The 18505-nt window shown below is 38.9% G+C and overlaps 1 protein-coding gene across 1 annotated transcript; it reads right to left on the reverse strand.

Annotated features, from left to right (window-relative positions):
• Window positions 1-398: 398 nt before the first annotated feature.
• On the reverse strand, window positions 399-14799 carry MEIOC (meiosis specific with coiled-coil domain; the record flags this gene model as incomplete). The annotated part of the gene is made up of 8 exons (XM_082861382.1): window positions 399-628; window positions 1064-1244; window positions 3852-3986; window positions 4491-6360; window positions 8528-8632; window positions 10649-10806; window positions 14047-14181; window positions 14734-14799. The coding sequence occupies 8 exons, from the start codon at window positions 14797-14799 to the stop codon at window positions 399-401; spliced, it is 2880 nt and encodes a 959-aa protein (XP_082717508.1).
• Between the last annotated feature and the right edge of the window lie 3706 nt (window positions 14800-18505).

Genomic DNA, 18505 nt, shown 5'->3' on the forward strand with positions numbered 1-18505 from the left:
CTTAGATTCATTATTTGGAATTATACTTACTAAGGCAGACCTAAATGAAACATCTTCTAGAAGAATTTCACATTTGCATTTACCTGCACTGCAGAATGGGTTTCAGCAATATTTTAGCTGTTAGGAAATATTTAATTTACTTAAACTTGTTATCTTTGACTACCCAGGAACCCCTAGGGTAGTCAACTTTAGCTTTGAGTTCACTTTAAACTACATCTGATTCATTCCAAATAGAAGATTTTTAAATAGAAGTTAGACTTCATTAAGGTATTACCTTTAAATCTGAAAGAAAATTAATGTAATGAAATTTTCAAGTTTGACAAGTTCATTAACATTTTTTAGCATGTTTTGATACATTTACTTATCAGCTTTTTATTCTTCTTTCTGCTGGCATTTCCTTAATGTTTGTTTGCTTCACCTCTCTGGTTCATTGGATTGCTACTATTTAGGCTTTCATGGACTTTATCTTCACAGTTTACTATATCTTGTAAAGCCTTTTCCACATCTGTTTGGCCAGCTGTACTGGCTGTTTTTGGCAAGGTCATCTGCAGTGCACACCACAGGGTAGTGCGTGCTTTCCGAGTAGCCACACACATCTCTTTAATTGCTGAAGCAAGGGCAAAAACATCTGTAAAAGAAATATTTGAGGTCAGTTCATATCAGATGCCATTTAAGTACCCCTTAACTCATAAAACCCCGTGCTGTGCTACTAAATGATCAAACATTATTTTTATAAAAGAAGGATGGCTATTGACTGAGCTAACCAAAGTACTTGACTTAATATGTAAAAGTGTTGATACTTGTATTTATTTCTGACTTGTATAACCATGACTATGCTTTGGGTAGAACACAGACTTTAACAGAGTTATTATAATTAAATGGGTAATATTAGCAAAATAGATCAAAGTACTTCTGGAGTAAGTTATGTGGGCACCATTTAACAATTTATTCTTTAGATAAGTATAAATGTTAGAAATTCAACCCTTTAACTTTAGAGTCTGATTTTATTAACATTCAAATTATCTCAGTGCCTTATCAAAAGAATATGCATTAATGTTTGTACCTCTGTCATCTTGGCATCTAGGAACACCTTGCCTTTGCCGATTTGAAGCATTAACAATTTCGTCCTTTCTACGTGACTGTACAATGTGAATGGACTCCAAGTGTCTATCAAGAGCTGTAGAGATACTGGCATGAAGGGGAGAGCTTCGAAGCCGTTCCATTTTGCCCAGTAAAGTCACAACCTGAGGGAAACATTTTAAATTTTGATGAGGCATGTAACCACATTGCCCTGTCAGTAACTTAAAACAAATCTTCAATGAAGCAGAATAGAGATGAGAGCAGTAATAATCAATAAATAAGCGAATGCTTACTATGTCCTGACACCATGCTGGAGGAAACAAAGATGGAAAGTCTGTATTTGTACCTATTTGTGTATGTTAATTCTAAAAGGTTTAAGGGTAGTCAGTTACTGGGAATAAGCAACAATGAAAAAGTCAAACATTCAAATATTTCCATGTTATTAACAGTAAGTGCAAATATAAGATATGACATTCTTTTTGGCAAATAAGAGAATAGCCTGCAAATAGAGCATTATTAGGAGTTACTGTAATTAAAAGGGAAAAAAACTGAGCTAAAAAGGAGAAATCCTAGATTGATTAATCTTGACTTCAGCAATTCCTTTCTGGGCCTCCAAAGTTCTCCTTTTGGAAATCAGAAATAATACTGGCTAGCGGTAGTTTTAAGGAATCCATAATCCAGAAAATACCAATTTAAACTTATGCTGAACTAATACAAAATAAATCCTATAACTGTCAAAACTGCTAAGGAAAATCAGGAAGTCTCAATCTTCTGGTTAATTAAGCTTAAAGAAGAGCACTGTATATCAGTAAGGGTAGTACGTTTCATAGTTGTATATGCCTAACTTGTTTGAAATTCTAAACTTGTAAGGTGTAAGGAAAGAGCAGTTTTTGAGTAAGTAGGATTTGGACATCAAATAAATACAATAATTGCCTTTGGGAGCTAAATGATTTAAAATTCACATTAAGAACTTGGTGTTCAGTGATTGGAGAGAGTAGAAAAATACCTCTCAATTAATAAGCACCTGAATGATGCCTCTAACCTCACACTCCTATCAAGTTTCTTTGGAATAAGTCTATCCCAGTTTAAGCTCATGGAGAAAACACAAGTGTACAGGTATAAAATATTTTCTTCCCAACTGTACAACCAGCCAGATTCTTGAGGGGAAAATAAGACAACAAAAGAAAATACCATAGAAAAAACTCCAGTGAACTACAAATTATGTATTTTTAAAATAAGACAATCATTTTGAATAAATGATAAGTGTAAAGAAAGAAATTTACACAGGTGATTTTTAATAAACTTTTTTTTTTGTGTGTGGTATGCAGGCCTCTCACTGCTGTGGCCTCTCCCGTTGCGGAGCACAGGCTCCGGACGCGCAGGCTCAGCGGCCATGGCTCACGGGCCCATCCGCTCCGCGGCACGTGGGATCTTCCCGGACCAGGGCACGAACCCTTGTACCCTGCATCGGCAGGCGGACTCTCAACCACTGCGCCACCAGGGAAGCCCTTAATAAACTTTTAAAAGATTTTTTTCAGAATTCCACAAAACCAGCAAACTAGAAAGTGGTACACATAAAAATATTTTTGCCCTTTGCGTATTACTGATCTAATGTTGCTAAATATAGATAAACAAAATTATTATAACAGCTATAAACATAACCTTCTAAATTAGGGTGAAGCCTAAGTAAGGCTGGAAAAAGTATATTTCTTAATATCCACAGTTAGCAATCCTTTGATTTATTGCCTAGAAATGTATTACTGAGAAAAAGAAAATTTAACTTGGAACAGTTTTAAGAAAAAAACAGAAGACCTAAGTTTTTATAACGTTTGGCTATAACCCATGTCAGTATCTGACTATACCACTGATAAATTCCATTGTACAAATTTACAAATTTGATTAAAAATTACAACTGAATGAGGCTGAAAGCTAGGTAAAATCAATCTTTTTCCATTGAAGTAGTTCATATCTGTATTTTAGAGACAGCATGGTACAAGTAAGAAACTAATGTTCAATAAAATAAGACTCTGTGGGCTTCCCTGGTAGCGCAGTGGTTAAGAATCCGCCTGCCAATTCAGGGGACACGGGTTCAAGCCCTGGTCTGGGAAGATCCAACATGCCGCGGAGCAACAAAGCCCATCTGCCACAACTACTGAGCCTGCACTCTAGAGTCCGTGGGCCACAACTACTGAAGCCCATGCTCCTAGCCTGTGCTCCACAACAAGAGAAGCCACCGCAATGGGAAGCCCATGCACTGCAACAAAGAGTAGCCCCCGCTGGCCACAACTGGAGAAAGCCCATGCATAGCAACGAAGACCCAATGCAGCCAAAAATAAAGTTAAGAGTACAGAGTTAAGAAAATGAGATATGGTAATTTCCTGTTAATTTACTATCTTGTATAATGCAAGCAGTTTGCTCATGAAGCTAGGAAACAAATGTTTGTGACTAAGAAATGGGACTTTCCCTGTAAAAGGCAAAATGATTTTTGCTTAAAAAGAATTTTCTTTCTGTTGAGGATTAGTTCCATTGCTAATTTGGGTTGCTTGAAGAGGAACCACTTAGACTATTAAACCTACTATTTCAATGACTGAGTGGGGCTATTTTCCCTTTCCTAAATAACTAATAGTTCTAGGTCCAAACATGGAAAAGAATACATTTCAGAGAGTTACACATAAATGTGATTTTAAAATCCTTCAGAATTCTAACTTGCTGAAGCATTTTAAAATTTTATCAGTTTAAAAAATCTGCTATTGGATATTTTCACAGCTTACTCTGGCTTGTTCTCGAAGTTCATCCACAATTAAGCGATCAACTCTAGATGGGTTGGAGGTTAGCCTTGGAATTGGAGTATTATTAGTACTCGATACCTTTTTCGCTGGATAATTTTTGGCAAGGGCCAATTCAGTCTGTAAAAAAATTATATGACTTTTAGATGCTAAATTTTCTAAATATGATTCAATCATGAATAATATTTCTCATAGGCCTAAGAAGTAAATTGAAAATTACTCCTTTAGATAAAAATTGTTTTGGTATCAAAAGGCAACAAATACAAACCACAGTACCACAGTACTTTTCTGTCACACTTAATGCATAAAATACCTAAACACTCCAATAGTTTAATACTTAGAAAATTCAAAGAAATAAACTTTTAACCCATTAAGGAAAAAGTCTACCTAATAGGCAAAATAAACTTTAAAATAACAAATTTTTTTAAACCCCAAGCATTTTTAGTCTCTAAATTACCTAATTAATTCTCTATAGTCACGAACTTAACAAATACTACACATTATAGAAGAATGCAACTTAAAAATAAGGCAAGTACTCTTTCTTAAGCTACACTAAGGTAAATAAAATGAAGATAGGCAAAGGGGATATACTAAGTTACACCTAAATGGATAGTTTTGTGTTACCGTTTTTCTCTCCTTTTCTAATGCTCTCCATTGTTCATAGCACTCTTCTAGACGAATATGAAGTTCACTGGCTGGTCCACTACGGGTTTTAATTGGTCTTTGAAATCCAAAAGTTGGCACAAAACCAGAAAAGGAATTATCACCATACATCATATCATTGAAATACGGGCTTAAATGGCTTAAGTCATCATAAGAAAACAAATCATAGGAATCCAACAGTGGAACAACTGAATGGCCAAGTGGGTGTGTGGATCTTAGGGGAAACCCATTTGAACCAAGTTGTTGAAAACTCTGATTATGCCTTAAATCTCCCATCATATAATTATTAGAAAAGCATGACACCTGTGTGCGATTCACACGGCTATTAATATTGTTCTCTCCACTTCCCTGTCTGTGGCTATTAAAATGACCCTGTGACTCCAGCAGATCTTGATATGTATTTTGAGATAAGCTATCTAAATGCTTTGGCCCTTCCTCAGGGTCATAATGGCCACTCTGGGGCATAGCTTGAAAATAATGTTTGTTTACATTTTCAATGATCCCATACTGCTGAGCTGAATAGTTATCATAAAATCCATTTGGCTGCTTTATTTTTTTATCGGTAACAGATTCAAAGAGATTTTCTTCTCCAGTCTTTGTCAGTCCTTTCATGTGACTGACAGATTGAATTCTTTCTGCACCATTATAACCAAAATCACAACTAGAAAATGCTGAAGGGTTTTCTTGGCAATACTTCTGAAATAAATTGCTATTTGCTGTTAAATTTGTAGATGATAGTTGCAGGAAATCTGAAGAATGGTTAGAACCTTTTGAAGCTGCACTTAAATGAGTATTTAATTTCATCAAGTTACCTTGATTTCGATAAGGAATAAGAGTGTTATTTTTTGTTTGGACATTCATCCAAGTTGGTCTGTTTAAGTTGATACTGCCTGAAGATGCTGCTGAGTTTGCTAGTAAATTCACTGACCTAAAATACTCAGAATTTGGGGGGTCAGGTTTAGTAAACTGTTGCTTTTCTGTGACATTGACAAAATCATTATTAGCTGGACAAGCTGTGTGAGGTTTTAGTCCACATTCTGATTTTAAGCCAAAATCAGCAGTAAATGCTTCCTTTGCTAACTGTTTTTCTGTCAGATGTGGTATAGTTTTTGGAAATGTGAAATTCTGCTGGTCAGGTATTGTCGCCTCCATTTTTTTCTGATTTGCTGGTTTAACCTGAAATAACTTTGTGTAGGTGTCTGCTTCTACAGTTGGTGTTTCAGGTGTGCCACTGGCTAATTTTTTACTATCTTGGACACTAAAATTTGAACATTTATTCAGCTTAGCCTTATTAGGATAAGCATATTCTGGGTATCTACAATAATCTGCATTTTCATTGTATCTATTAAATTGGGAAAGAAACATCTCTGCCCTCTTTTGCTGTAATGGTGCTTCAAGACCTTTAGCACATATTTTTTCTCTTCCATAAGAGTAGGTATCAACTCCTGATTCTTTCATGATGTCAGACAGACCAATGTGGGGTGTAAAACAGTTTTTGATAGATAGATATTCTTGAAATGTCGTCTTAGCTGTATCATTTGTCTGAATACTGTAACAGTTAGAATGATCACTTCGTGAGGGGTACATCCATTGTTCTTCAAGGTCTAAACCAGTAAATCCATGATAAAGTTCATCTATTTTTTGTTGTGGTATCAGATTACTATTATGCAGGTACTGCTTTTCCACTGCTGACACAGATTCACCAGTATAAAAAGCTTGCTGAGAGATGGCTGTATCTATTGGCCTTTTGGTTTCTGTTAAGAGGTCATGGTGATCTGCAAATCTGCTTGTGTTCACTGGCCAAACTGGCTTTAAATTGGAGGAGCAGGTCCTAGAACAAGTAAATACATTTAATTACAATTTAGGTTTTAAAAGTCTTTATTTTCTTAGTGGAGAAGGTAGGAAAGGCTTTCAAAAACATTTATATTGCCCCACCTCACCAATCTCTAATCCTTTCCAACTTTGCCTTATAAGCTGCCATTACATCCAAATAACTATAACTTGAAATGTGCTATATGCTATATAAATATGCATTGTAATCTTAATATGTCTTCACTATACTTTCCCAAGAGACATATACTAAGGCCTGAGGCTGGTGACTACATGGTCTTACATGAATTGTTTTGTTTTGTTTTTTAATTTATTTTTCTTTCTTTCTTTTTTATCTGTGTCGGGTCTTAGTTGCGGCACGTGGGATCTTTGTTGAGGTATGCAGGCTCTTTTATGTTGCGGCCCGCGGGCTTCTCTCTAGCTGTGGCGTGTGGGTTTTCTCTCTCTAGCTGTGGGGTGCACGGGCTCCAGAGTGCATGGGCTCTGTAGTTTGTGGCACGTGGGCTCTCTCATTGAGGCGCATAAGCTCAGCTGCCCGCAGCATGTGGGATCTTAGTTCCCCGACCAGGGATCGAACCTGTGTTCCCTGAATTGGAAGGCAGATTCTTTACCACTGGACCACCAGGGAAGTCCCCACATGAATTGTTTATATATAGTAAGTAGAAACCAAAATAAGTTTTTCTTTTAATTAAGTTATTATATAATACAAAAGTGTTGTTGACCTCAATGTTTTTTAAATAAAAAAGATGTGCTGGGATTTCCCTGGTGGTCCAGTGGCTAAGACTCTGTGCTCCCAATGCAGAGGGCCCAGGTTCAATCCCTGGTCAGAGAACTAGATCCCACATGCCACAACTAAGAGTTCACAGGCCGCAACCAAAGATCCCGCATGCTGCAACTAAAGATCCCACGTGCCGCATAACATGGCTTCCACACCCAAATAAAACGATTAAAGCATACTTAAAAAATTTTTACCGTATGAATAAAATCCATACATATTTCTGCACAGCAGTAATGATAGTTTTATTTTTGTAGGTCTAAGTATAAAAGTCCTTGGAATGTATATTCTTTAAGCCAAATTTTAGCTCATGAACTCAAGGGAAATAGCTCTGAATTATGCAAGAATAATTATGCAAGTTTCCAAATGAAAGTTCTTTTTTAAAAAAAAAAATTAATTTGTCTTTTATTTGCCAGTATAACTACAGTAGCCTGCAAACTTTTTTAATCTAAAAAGCACATTTTACATCACAATCCAACAAACACACACATATATAATGTGTATACATATATAAAAGTGAAACAAAAGTTTTGCCAAAAACGTCTACCCCGAGTGTTAATTCATTTTAAGACTTTTTTTTTTAACCAAGGCTGAACTGCATTGACACATCATAATCACCAACATCCCTAGTTCATCTTAGGGTTCACTTTACGAAGTGAATAGTGTTTCATGTTCTATGGGTTTGGACAAAAGTATGATGACATAAAATCATTATAATGTCATACAAAGTATTTTCACCCCTCATAAAAACTTCTGTACTCTATGTATTCATCTCCCCTCTCCCCGCAAACTCCTGACAACCATTGATCTTTTTATTGTCTCCATTGTTTTGCCTTTTCCAGAATGGCATATAGTTGGAATCTATTTTTCTGCTTTTTTTGAAGAGAGGGGTTCAAAGCCTTTATGCCTATAAGACCATTCATGGCCCACCCACACGTGGACCAGACAGGCTCCGCGTGGCAAACTTCCCCACTGCATGCTGTAGCTTTCCTTCCAGTACTGAGCCCTGTCCCACTGGTCCTGCCCAGCAGCCACATGGAGGTGCAGGGGGATACGTGTTGGGTATTTGTTCATAGGAAGGCCACAAGTTTTGTGCCCCTTGTCACAATGAACCCAGATTCCTCTCGGGTATGTTGTAAACAGACGAGCCATTTCTTCAGATCCCCTGCTCTAAGCACACCTCAACAAATGAAAGTTCTTAATAGCAAATTAAACTTTCAATTGTATGGCAAGCACCACAGCAAAATCAAGGCTTCTCGAAACAAATATCTGAATTAAGATGTCTACTGTCAGACGATCCTCTATTAACTAAAAATAAAAGTTAATAGGGTAATCTAGTACCTGGGAATTTAAAGGTTTACTACACACTGTATAGCTTATATAATATACTAACCCCTCAGTGAAATATGGCTGTGATTTATCTTGCTCTTCCAAAATGTTAGACACAAGTCCATATAAGTCTGTTTCACTACCATAGTCATTTCTTTCTGTTTGAATCCTAAAGATAAATGAATATCACATGTAAATACTTTTGCTCATATTGAAATACAATATATTGATTTCTATTTCCAGACTTATTCTGCCATTATTTTTCGATAAAATATTTGGATTGACTCTATACCATCATTTCAAATAAAAAGGGAACAGGAACTCAGAATATTTTCCACTTTAGCATAGTGTTTACGTTACATAAGTATTTCTCCTTCATTCCAAATCCTATGTCTAGTTCACAATGTATGCTTACCTCTTATTTCTCCAAAACACATGCTATTCGTTTTAGGTGATCAAGATACAAATCTCTGATCCATGATGTTGCAGACACGGTTGGTACCATGGCTGCTCCTGAAATCATGTTTAGTCCTAGTATACATCATTACATCAACAACACTTGCTCAGTTTTTCCATTTGTGATTTGAAAACCATATGAACCTGTTGCTCTATTTTGTGACTCTTCATACTAAACGTTGGATTAAAAAGTGAAATGTGATATGGTCATCCTAGATATCACAGCAACATTGCAGTTGTCCCTTAAATGTAAAAGATTTGGAGGCTACCCCTAAATCTTTGCCGAAGAAGTGACTGGTACTCCATGTACCTGAAATCCTACCTAGTGACTAAAACTATCTAAATAATACAAAATGTAAAAGCCACAAGGAGATGGAAAATTGGTGCCTTTTTACCGCTTATGGATTTGGGGTAATTTGTTCCTAGAAGTAATATGTTGTTTTAAATTGTAATTTCTTGTTTTTTCATATTTTATGTCTATCATTTCATAGTGTTAGGACATTTTAGAAATAAATAAAAATACCTTATATTTGCATAACACTCAAAATTTCATTGATCTTCATAACATAGGAAGGGAAGATATTAGTAATCGTTAAGCTGTTGAATAAATGATCATGTGTGATATTAAGAAACTTGAATTTTGCAAGGGCATGTGATTTGCCATGCTTTACTATACACTTGCTGAGTAAATGGTCTGCCTACAAGTCTAATGCTTTTTCCACTACATCTTGTTATTTCAAAAAGATTCAATATAAAGTTTTTTGGTTTAATAATGTTAGTATATATCTAGAAAAATATTCTATGTAATATATACCAAACTGTTAATAGTTGTTACTGGGAGGTGGAGAGGCAAGGTTATGGTAAAATTCTGCTTGCCTTTATATATTTCTGTAAAGTGTGAAGTTTTTCAATGAACTAGTATCAACTTAAAAAATATTTTTGTTTTTTGTGGAATTATATGTTATATAGTCCTTCTAATAAAATCACTATTTTAGAGAACTTACCAAATTAAAATTTTTTAACAATTATTTAATTAATTAGTAGATTTTAAAAATAATTATGTCCTGGTTAAACTAAAGATGCATCGGCCTCTATTAACTGCTCCCTTATTATAATTAACATAAAGGTATTGTCACTCCCTTAAGCTTCTCTTGGCAGTAAGCTCCCATAATATTCTATACTACTTCTTTCAAACCTCACTATACTTGCAGTGCCTGACAAGTTGTCGTCATCATCATCATCATTACTGTAAGATCTATAAAGGCAGGGATAATTTTTGCCATGTTAATTCTAATATCCCCAGTAGGAGAGAATCTGACATAGAGTAGGCCCTTATTATTACTGGAATTGAACAGAAAAATAATTAAAGTATCTTATGTTTGATAAAATCCTGTTTGTTGTATACTTGTGAAGGAAAAATTACCGAAAATTTAGAATTGGATTAAAAAAATAGATTGAAAAACTGTAACTCATTTATATAAGTTATCTTTAGAAAGAGGAACTTAAGATTTACTCAGGGTTGCCTCTAATGAATGAAAAAAAAGTAATAAGAAAAAATTATACACATGTAACTATCCTGTTTAAGATTTCCTAAAAGTTTGATAAACAAAATTATGCCATAACATAAAAATGCTGATATAGGGAACAAAGAGCTAATACAACTACGTTCCCATGTAATCAAACTTAAAAACACTTCATTTAGCCTGAGAAATCTAATTTATTAATTTACCTGTTCTTTACACTGATCTGAGAATTAGAGGGCTGTTTAATATCATCTCCATACATAGACGATGGTGCATAGAAAAGTGAAGAATCTACAGAACTTGCATATTCTGTTGATGAAGAAAGTGGAGCATAGGTCTGCCTTAGGTCAACACTGTCTTCACTCTGAAATTTTAAAGACATGTTTGTATACCAGACACAATCAAAACTGCATTTATTACAGAATATTAGCCAAATAATCGGAAATTTGAGGAGTTGGGAGACAAATCTAGACTTAGCCACTTATGCTTACTTTACAGTAGGGGTTGGCGATTTTTTTCTGTAAAGGGCCAGATAATTAATATTCTAGCGTTTGCTGTGTTAAGGTCTCTATTGAAACTCCTCAACTCTGCTGTTCTAGCACCAAAGCAACTATAGACAGTATGTAAACAAGTGGGCGTGGTTATTCCAAGAAAATTTTGGTCCCGTTCAGTACCTGTTGCTTATCACTGGTATAAAACACCTACAGTTATTGCAGTTTTAATTTTTTGAACAGATGAGCATTATGTGGACTATAGCAGTATTATTTTTAATAAATCATTTACAAAACTCAGTCTTACTGCCCCCAATCTGTGAAAAAAAAAGTGAATGTACATTTACATAGAATTTTCAAAGAAATTCCACAAACATTATTGTATCCAGTCAACTTTATGACATGGATATTCTCTATATTTTAAAAATGAGGAAATGGAGGCTAAAAGTTACTGAGCTAAGAGGTGACAAAACTAAAACCCAATCTCAAGGCCTTCTTACTCCTACATTAGGGCCTTTTAAAACAATATCTTTAATTTTCAGCCTAGTTTCTATTTCCAAGAGAAAGTGTAAAAATGAGATGAGACATGTTATATTTTAAGAAATTTTAAAGATATTACAATTAGAAGAAAAAACAAGCTCATTTTCTTTTTTCTTAACACTTCTATAATGAATTTTGAGTAAATAAGATAAAAAGTTTGAGTTTTAAGATTTTAATGAATTATTACAAGTCCTGCCTCCTTCCCAAAGGGATTGAGGTACAGTGAAAATACTGCCCCCTCAAATTTTAAATACTTAAAATAGTCTGAAAGTATAGATTCACAATTTTTTTTTTTTTTTTTTTTGCGGTACGCGGGCCTCTCACTGTTGTGGCCTCTCCCATTGGCTCCGGACGCGCAGGCTCAGCGGTCATGGCTCACGGGCCCAGCCGCTCCGCGGCATGTGGGATCTTCCCGGACCGGGACACAAACCCGCGTCCGCTGCATCGGCAGGTGGACTCTCAACCACTGCGCCACCAGGGAAGCCCAGATTCACAATTTTTAACTCTCCAAATAAGGAGCTAGTAAAACGTGAGATGTAATAACTATAAATATCCAGGCATAAACACAGTAGAAATAGTATTTTCTTATAAATATAGAAGGTATATAATCCTGGTTAAAAATATTTTCTAATTGCTTTCATTCTCTTAATCGAAATTTATGTAAAAAGAGATAAAACATGTTTAGATCAAAACATTCCTAAACTTCTGTTCTTCATAGACATGATAATTGAAAAATAACACTTTAAACATTCACTGAGTTTATACCAATAATATATGAAAATTAATACCTTCTAATCACTCACCTTCAAGAATCTCAAATATTTTACAGCCATTTGTTTAAATTCCAGTTATGATTACTATTTGAAACCTACACATTATAATTTTCTCGTTTATAGCTTATATTTTGTTGACTATTCTGAAGCTGGAGAAACTGAGGCACAGAAGGGATTTTGCTAACAGTGCCACTAAAAACTGCCTTTCCAAAATTTCTGTTTGTTAGCAGTAACTTTTATAAAGGATTTTATTGTTAGAACCTTTCATAATTTTATTTCTTTAGTTCTGCAGTTTTTATCACAGACCCCCTTAACTCTCTTTTAGGTTTGAAGTATCCAAAGTGACATAAATAATTGTTCATTTTTTGAAAGAGTTGCTTAAACAAAATAAGCATTTTCAGATTATATAATATCAAATGAAGTAAACAGTATTTGAAACTAAATGTATTTTGGGAGTATTATTTCAAGTATATTTTATACTTTAAAGTAAGATTTGAGTATTAGAAAAAATCCTTTTAAAAGATTGATTTAACTGTAATATGCCAGGATAAAACAAGCAACTAAAGTAATGTGGTGGATTCTAACAATTATACTTTAAATATCTGGATCCTTCTCAGTCAAAATATTTCTGGAAATTAAATATGCAAATGCTTAGGGTTGGCATATTAATTACTCTAGATAACTGCAAAATGTATCACTTTATCCTTGCTATGTTTAATCAACTGAAATTAAATCCAAGTAAATTTTAGTAGTTATGTAAACATTACAGAGAGCAGTGGAATGCTGGTCTTGGCAGTGAAAAAGAGCTGGGTTCCACATGGGCTTTGTCACTTAGGGCACAAGTCAAACGCTCTGAGCCTCAGTTTCTCTATCTGTACAGTGGGTATAATACTATACAAGGTTGTAGTGTGAATTAAATAAAATTATTTATTTCAGGATATTGTTATAATTCAAAGTATAACAATATCAACAGTGATGTCCTGGTTAAATAATTTCAAATGAAAATGGCTTACATTAACCTAAGCTTAATTTAACACGATTAACAACAAAACTAAATGTTTTACGTGAGGTAAAAGGCAGCATGTCACCAAAGACATTGTTAGAGCCAGAGAATAAAAGAGTAAAGAAAAATTTAAATTATAAAACGTATGTTTGCACCGACTTACAATAAACGCCGGAAGGAAGAAATATTTTATGGTCTTAGTAAATACAGATTTTTCTTACATTTCTGGCATCACGTCATGCTGAGGACAAGACAAAAATAAGAATCAACGAAAAATCTTATTCCTTAACTTTTTTTCGAAACCAGTGTGTATTCTGCAGACTCTATTTAAAATGCTGTTACCGGGGACTTCCCTGGTGGCGCAGTGGTTAAGAATCCACCTGCCAATGCAGGGGACACCGGTTCGAGCCCTCCTTCCGCGAAGATCGCACATGCCGCGGGACAACTAAGCCCGTGCACCACAACTACTGAGCCTGTGTGCCACAACTACTGAAGCCCGCAGGTCTAGAGCCCGTGCTCGGCAACGAAAGAAGCCACCGCAACGAGAAGCCCCCGCACCGCAACGAAGAATAGACCCCGCTGCTGCAAGAGAAAGCCCGCGCGTAGCAACGAAGATCCAACGCAGCCAAAAATAAATAAATAAATTTATTAAAAAAAAATATTGTTACCGGGTGTCTGGTCCTAAACATGGAGCAATTTAAACACCTATGTGAATGGCCTGGGGGGTGGGAGTGGGGGTGGTGCTGGATCTGATGGAGAAAAAAATCCTCTACCAAAGGCAGAGCCGAGGAACTGACCTGCGACTTGCAGCAATCATAGAAGGAAGGGGAGCCAGTCAACATCACGCTGTTGAAGACATCTGTTAGCCGACTGCTGGCGTCGACACTGAGGTTCCAGCAGCGATTCGCACCTCCACGTAACGCGACTTTCCGCTGCACGAAACGGGGATAGGGAACGGGAGAGAGACATCATGCAGGTTAGAGCCAGGACCGAAACGGCCGGACGATGGCTCCACGTCGGCTGTGCGCCCAGCTCCACCCGGAATCAGTTCCCAGGACATTCATTTGGGGGCCCCGGCTTCCCTCTCCACCTTCAGGCCCGACCCCGAGGCGCGGCCCTCGCCCACCCGACGGGCCCTCGCCGCCGGCCTCCGCCTCAGCGCCGCCGCGGCCCAACGTGGAGGAGGTAGCGGCAGCCCGGGCGTCGCGGGCCGTCACCTCCCGCCCCAGCCCGGCCGCCCGTCCTGTCAGCCCGCACCGCGCCCCCAGGCCCCGGCCCGACCGACCGCTGCGCCCCCCGCTCACCCCCGCGGCGCCGCCCGGGCGCCCCGTCGGGGCTCCTAGCTGGTGACCCGGCCTCTCCCGCCCGGCCTGGCCGCCTCAGAGACCCGCGTCCAGGGACGCGCCCGCTCCTCAGTCTCTCCTCACCGTCGCCGTCCTCCAAGCCCGGCCAACACCCGGACCCGGACCGTCCCCGTGGGTTACCTCAGGTCCCTCCCTCAGGTCTGGGGGGTAAGAGGGCGGACGGGCGTCTCCGCCGCTCACCTCCATGGTGCCCCCAGCCCCTCCTGGACTAGGCACAGCTCCTCGGGTACGGGGGTGAGGGGGCGTCGAGGCCCGGCTCCCTCAGCCCGCACCCCGCCGCCGCCGCCCACAGCTCTGCCTGGAGCCGGTCTGTGGGTGCGGAGACCAGAGCAGGGAGGGAGGGGCGGGGTGGGGGGGAAAGGCCGTTACATTGTCTGCACCGGCTCGCTACCAGCACGCGACCTGGCACCTGCCCGCCTCGCCCCGCCCCTATGGCAGGGCCGCTCCCCGCTTCGCACCCCTCATTGGCCCGCTGCCTGGCCAATGGGCGGCTGCCTCCAGGGCCTGTTACCACTCTCCCACCCAGAGACAAGGCCAAGAACCGGCAGTTAGGCGACCTCTCTCTCCCGGAGCTTCTGAGACTTTCCCGCTCAAAGTAAGCGTGTTCGGGATTGGCCCGGCCCGTCAAGCACCCACCTGATGATTGGCTAATAGGGCAGCCTAGGGGGCGGAGCGTGGAAGGAAGAGAAGGAGCGCGGGCGTACCCGGTGGGAGAAGTGATGCAAGTTGTCGGGAAGATTTGAGAAATCGCTCAGCAACCAGCCGATAATCCTAAACCTATCGGCTGCTCACCTTGGGCCAACATTTCTTTTTTGTCCCCGGTCCCGCCCCTAACTCCCAGAATCCTTTGGAGCCACCCGGAGAGTGATAGACGTGGGCCCGCTTAACGGAGCGTGAGGAAAGAGTTATGGAGTTGGGTGTTGTTGGGAGAGCCCCTTCCGAGGGGGAAGAGAGCTTTTCTCTGTCCTAGGCCCCACACTTCGGTGGGGGTGAAGGCATCTTGGTGCTAATGGAACTCCTGAACAAAGTTTACTCTGACCTGTACCAGACAGGCCGTTCACATCGGCGGTCCCATTTGGGGATGTGATATCTCAAGGTTTTCTCCCCAGACAATGCTAAACAATTTCGTGTGCGTTGAAATGCTGAAGACGATCAAAGTAAACACAGTAGCCACCTTTAGGGCACGTATGTTTAAAATAAAAATTTGAGAAGCGCTCAATTAAGTGGAAGATGTTCTTTTTAACTCCGGCACAAATGGAAATAGGATAGGGGGACACGTTTTATTGGCCCGTATTATTCTGAGAGTTATTTCAGATTCTTTTCTCAGCTTTGAGTTAAGAAAGCTGTTTAGGGTGGGAAGGAGGGAGACGCAAGGGGAAGACATATGGGAACATATGTATATGTATAACTGATTCACTTTGTTATAAAGCAGAAACTAACACACCATTGTAAAGCAATTATACCCCAATAAAGATGTAAAAAAGAAAAAGAAAGCTGTTTAGGCGACGTGGCTGTACCAATTACATTTCTTTCCCTACCTCACCCTTAAAGTTGCTGATGTGGAGCATATTCCACCCTGCCATTCACAGAGCGTACTGTCTTTTCTCTCTCTCCCATAACACCCAGAATGATTTTGAAAAGCTGTGAATCCTCTTATGTATCTTTTTTATTGTAGTAAGATATACATAAGATGTAGCATTTTAACCACCTTCGAGTGTAAAATTCAGTGGCATTAAGTACACTCACAATGTTGTACAACCATCATCACTATCCATTTCCAGAAATTTTTCATTATCCCAAACAGAAACTTTGTACCCAATTAAAAAATAACTCATATTTCCCCCCCCTCCACTCTCTGGGGAACTTTATTCTACTTTCCATCATTATGAACTTGCCTATTCTAGGTACCTCATATAAGTGGAATCATACAATATTTGTCCTTTTGTGACTGTCTTATTAACATAATGTCAAGGTTCATCCATGTTGCTGTACGTGTCAGAACTTCACTCCATTTTATGGCTGAATAGTATTCCATTTTATGTGTATACCACATTTTGTCCATTCATCAGCTGATGGACACTTGAATTGTTTTCACCTTTTCATTGTTATGAATAATGCTGTTATGAACATTAGTGTACAAATATCTATTTGATTCCCTTTTTCAATTCTTTTGGATATATATATATACCTAAGAGTGGAATTGTTGGGTCATATGGTAATTCTGTTTAACATTTTCCACACGAAACTTTTCCACAGCAGCTGCACCATTTTACATTTCCACAACAATGCATCAGGATCCCAGTTTATCCACATTCTCACCAACACTTGTTATTTTCCTTTTTTTTAAAAAAAAAAATAGCCATTCTAGAGGGTGTAACGTATCTTATTGTGGTTTTGATTTGCATTTCCCTTATGACTAATGATGTTAAGCATCTTTTCACGTGTTTCTTGACCATTTGTGTACATTCTTTGGAAAAATATCTATTTAAGTCCTTTGCTCTTTTTTTTTTTTTTGCGGTACGCGGGCCTCTCACTGTTGTGGCCTCTCCCATTGCGGAGCACAGGCTCCGGACGCGCAGGCTCAGCAGCCATGGCTCACGGGCCCAGCCGCTCCGCGGCATGTGGGATCTTCCCGGACCGGGGCACGAACCCGCGTCACCTGCATCGGCAGGCTGACTCTCAACCACTGCGCCACCAGGGAAGCCCCCAAGTGCTTATTTTTGAAAATTCAAGGTGTAATATTAGTGGCACAACCTCAATGCCAAAGAGAGAACTCTGAATTAATCCTCCATAGAAAGCCGTCATATAATTTCAAGTCAGTATATAATTAAATCGCTGCAGAATTGTTATATATGCTCACATCTCTATTAAATGAGTTTTCCAGCTTCTCAATGGACTCTTGGTCCAACGATTCAAATGGGCTGCAAACCTGCTGTGATTTCAACCATGCAATTCTTCACAGGCTTCTCTGATTTGAGGGACTAAACTCCTTAAATTATACCTTTTGAAATTAACTGGGCTGCCAGATACTATTTCTCAACCTCTAATAGCTTGTTGGGAGGCTTACAAAATGCTCTTTATTAGAGCTATTTAAAACTGCGTTTCCAGGCTTCCCTGGTGGCGCAGTGGTTGGGCGTCCGCCTGTCGATGCAGGGGACGTGGGTTCGTACCCCGGTCCGTGAGGAACTCCCTATGCCGCGGAGCGGCTAGGCCTGTGAGCCATGGCCACCGAGCCTACGCGTCCGGAGCCTGTGCTCCGCAGCGGGAGAGGCTGCAGCGGTGAGAGGCCCGCGTACTGCAAAAAAAAAACTACGTTTTCTTTTTCGTATACTCAAATTAGTGTTTTTCTGGATCTCTAGCATTAGTTTTAGAGCTTCTTCTTTGGTAGGTAGTAAGCTTGTTTCTGCTTTTCCCCTTCTGGTTAGATGGGGTTGTAGGTCATTCTCTCTTAATCTGTGCTCCAGGAAACGTGTAGGTTTCTACTTAGTTTGAGATGAGACCCTGAAAAATTCATGCATTTACCTTTGCTGAGCAAATGTTTCTACTAGGAGTGGGGGGAGGTACTTGAGTTGATATTTATCAAAGATAACATTAATGTGCATTTCATATGGCAAATACTTCTCTTATCCCTTCAAAGGTCAGAATTAATGTTCTCTTTCATCTTTTAATATTCTGATCTTTTTCTAAGTATCGCATTTATTTCTTGGATGGATTCTAACGGGGGTATATTTGATATTTAAGCTATGAATTAGGCATGGAACTAGGGTTTTCATTGTAAATTGAAATGTTCTGAATACCTCTGTTACATGGCTCTCCAAAACTGAGTTGCTATTTCTCAGTGTTTGATTGGAACTGGAGGTTAGAAAAGATTCATAAACGAGTGCCACCAGAA

This window comes from Leucopleurus acutus, assembly GCF_964270905.1.
Source record: "Leucopleurus acutus genome assembly, chromosome: 19".
In the NCBI taxonomy this organism is placed as follows: Eukaryota; Metazoa; Chordata; class Mammalia; order Artiodactyla; family Delphinidae; genus Leucopleurus; species Leucopleurus acutus.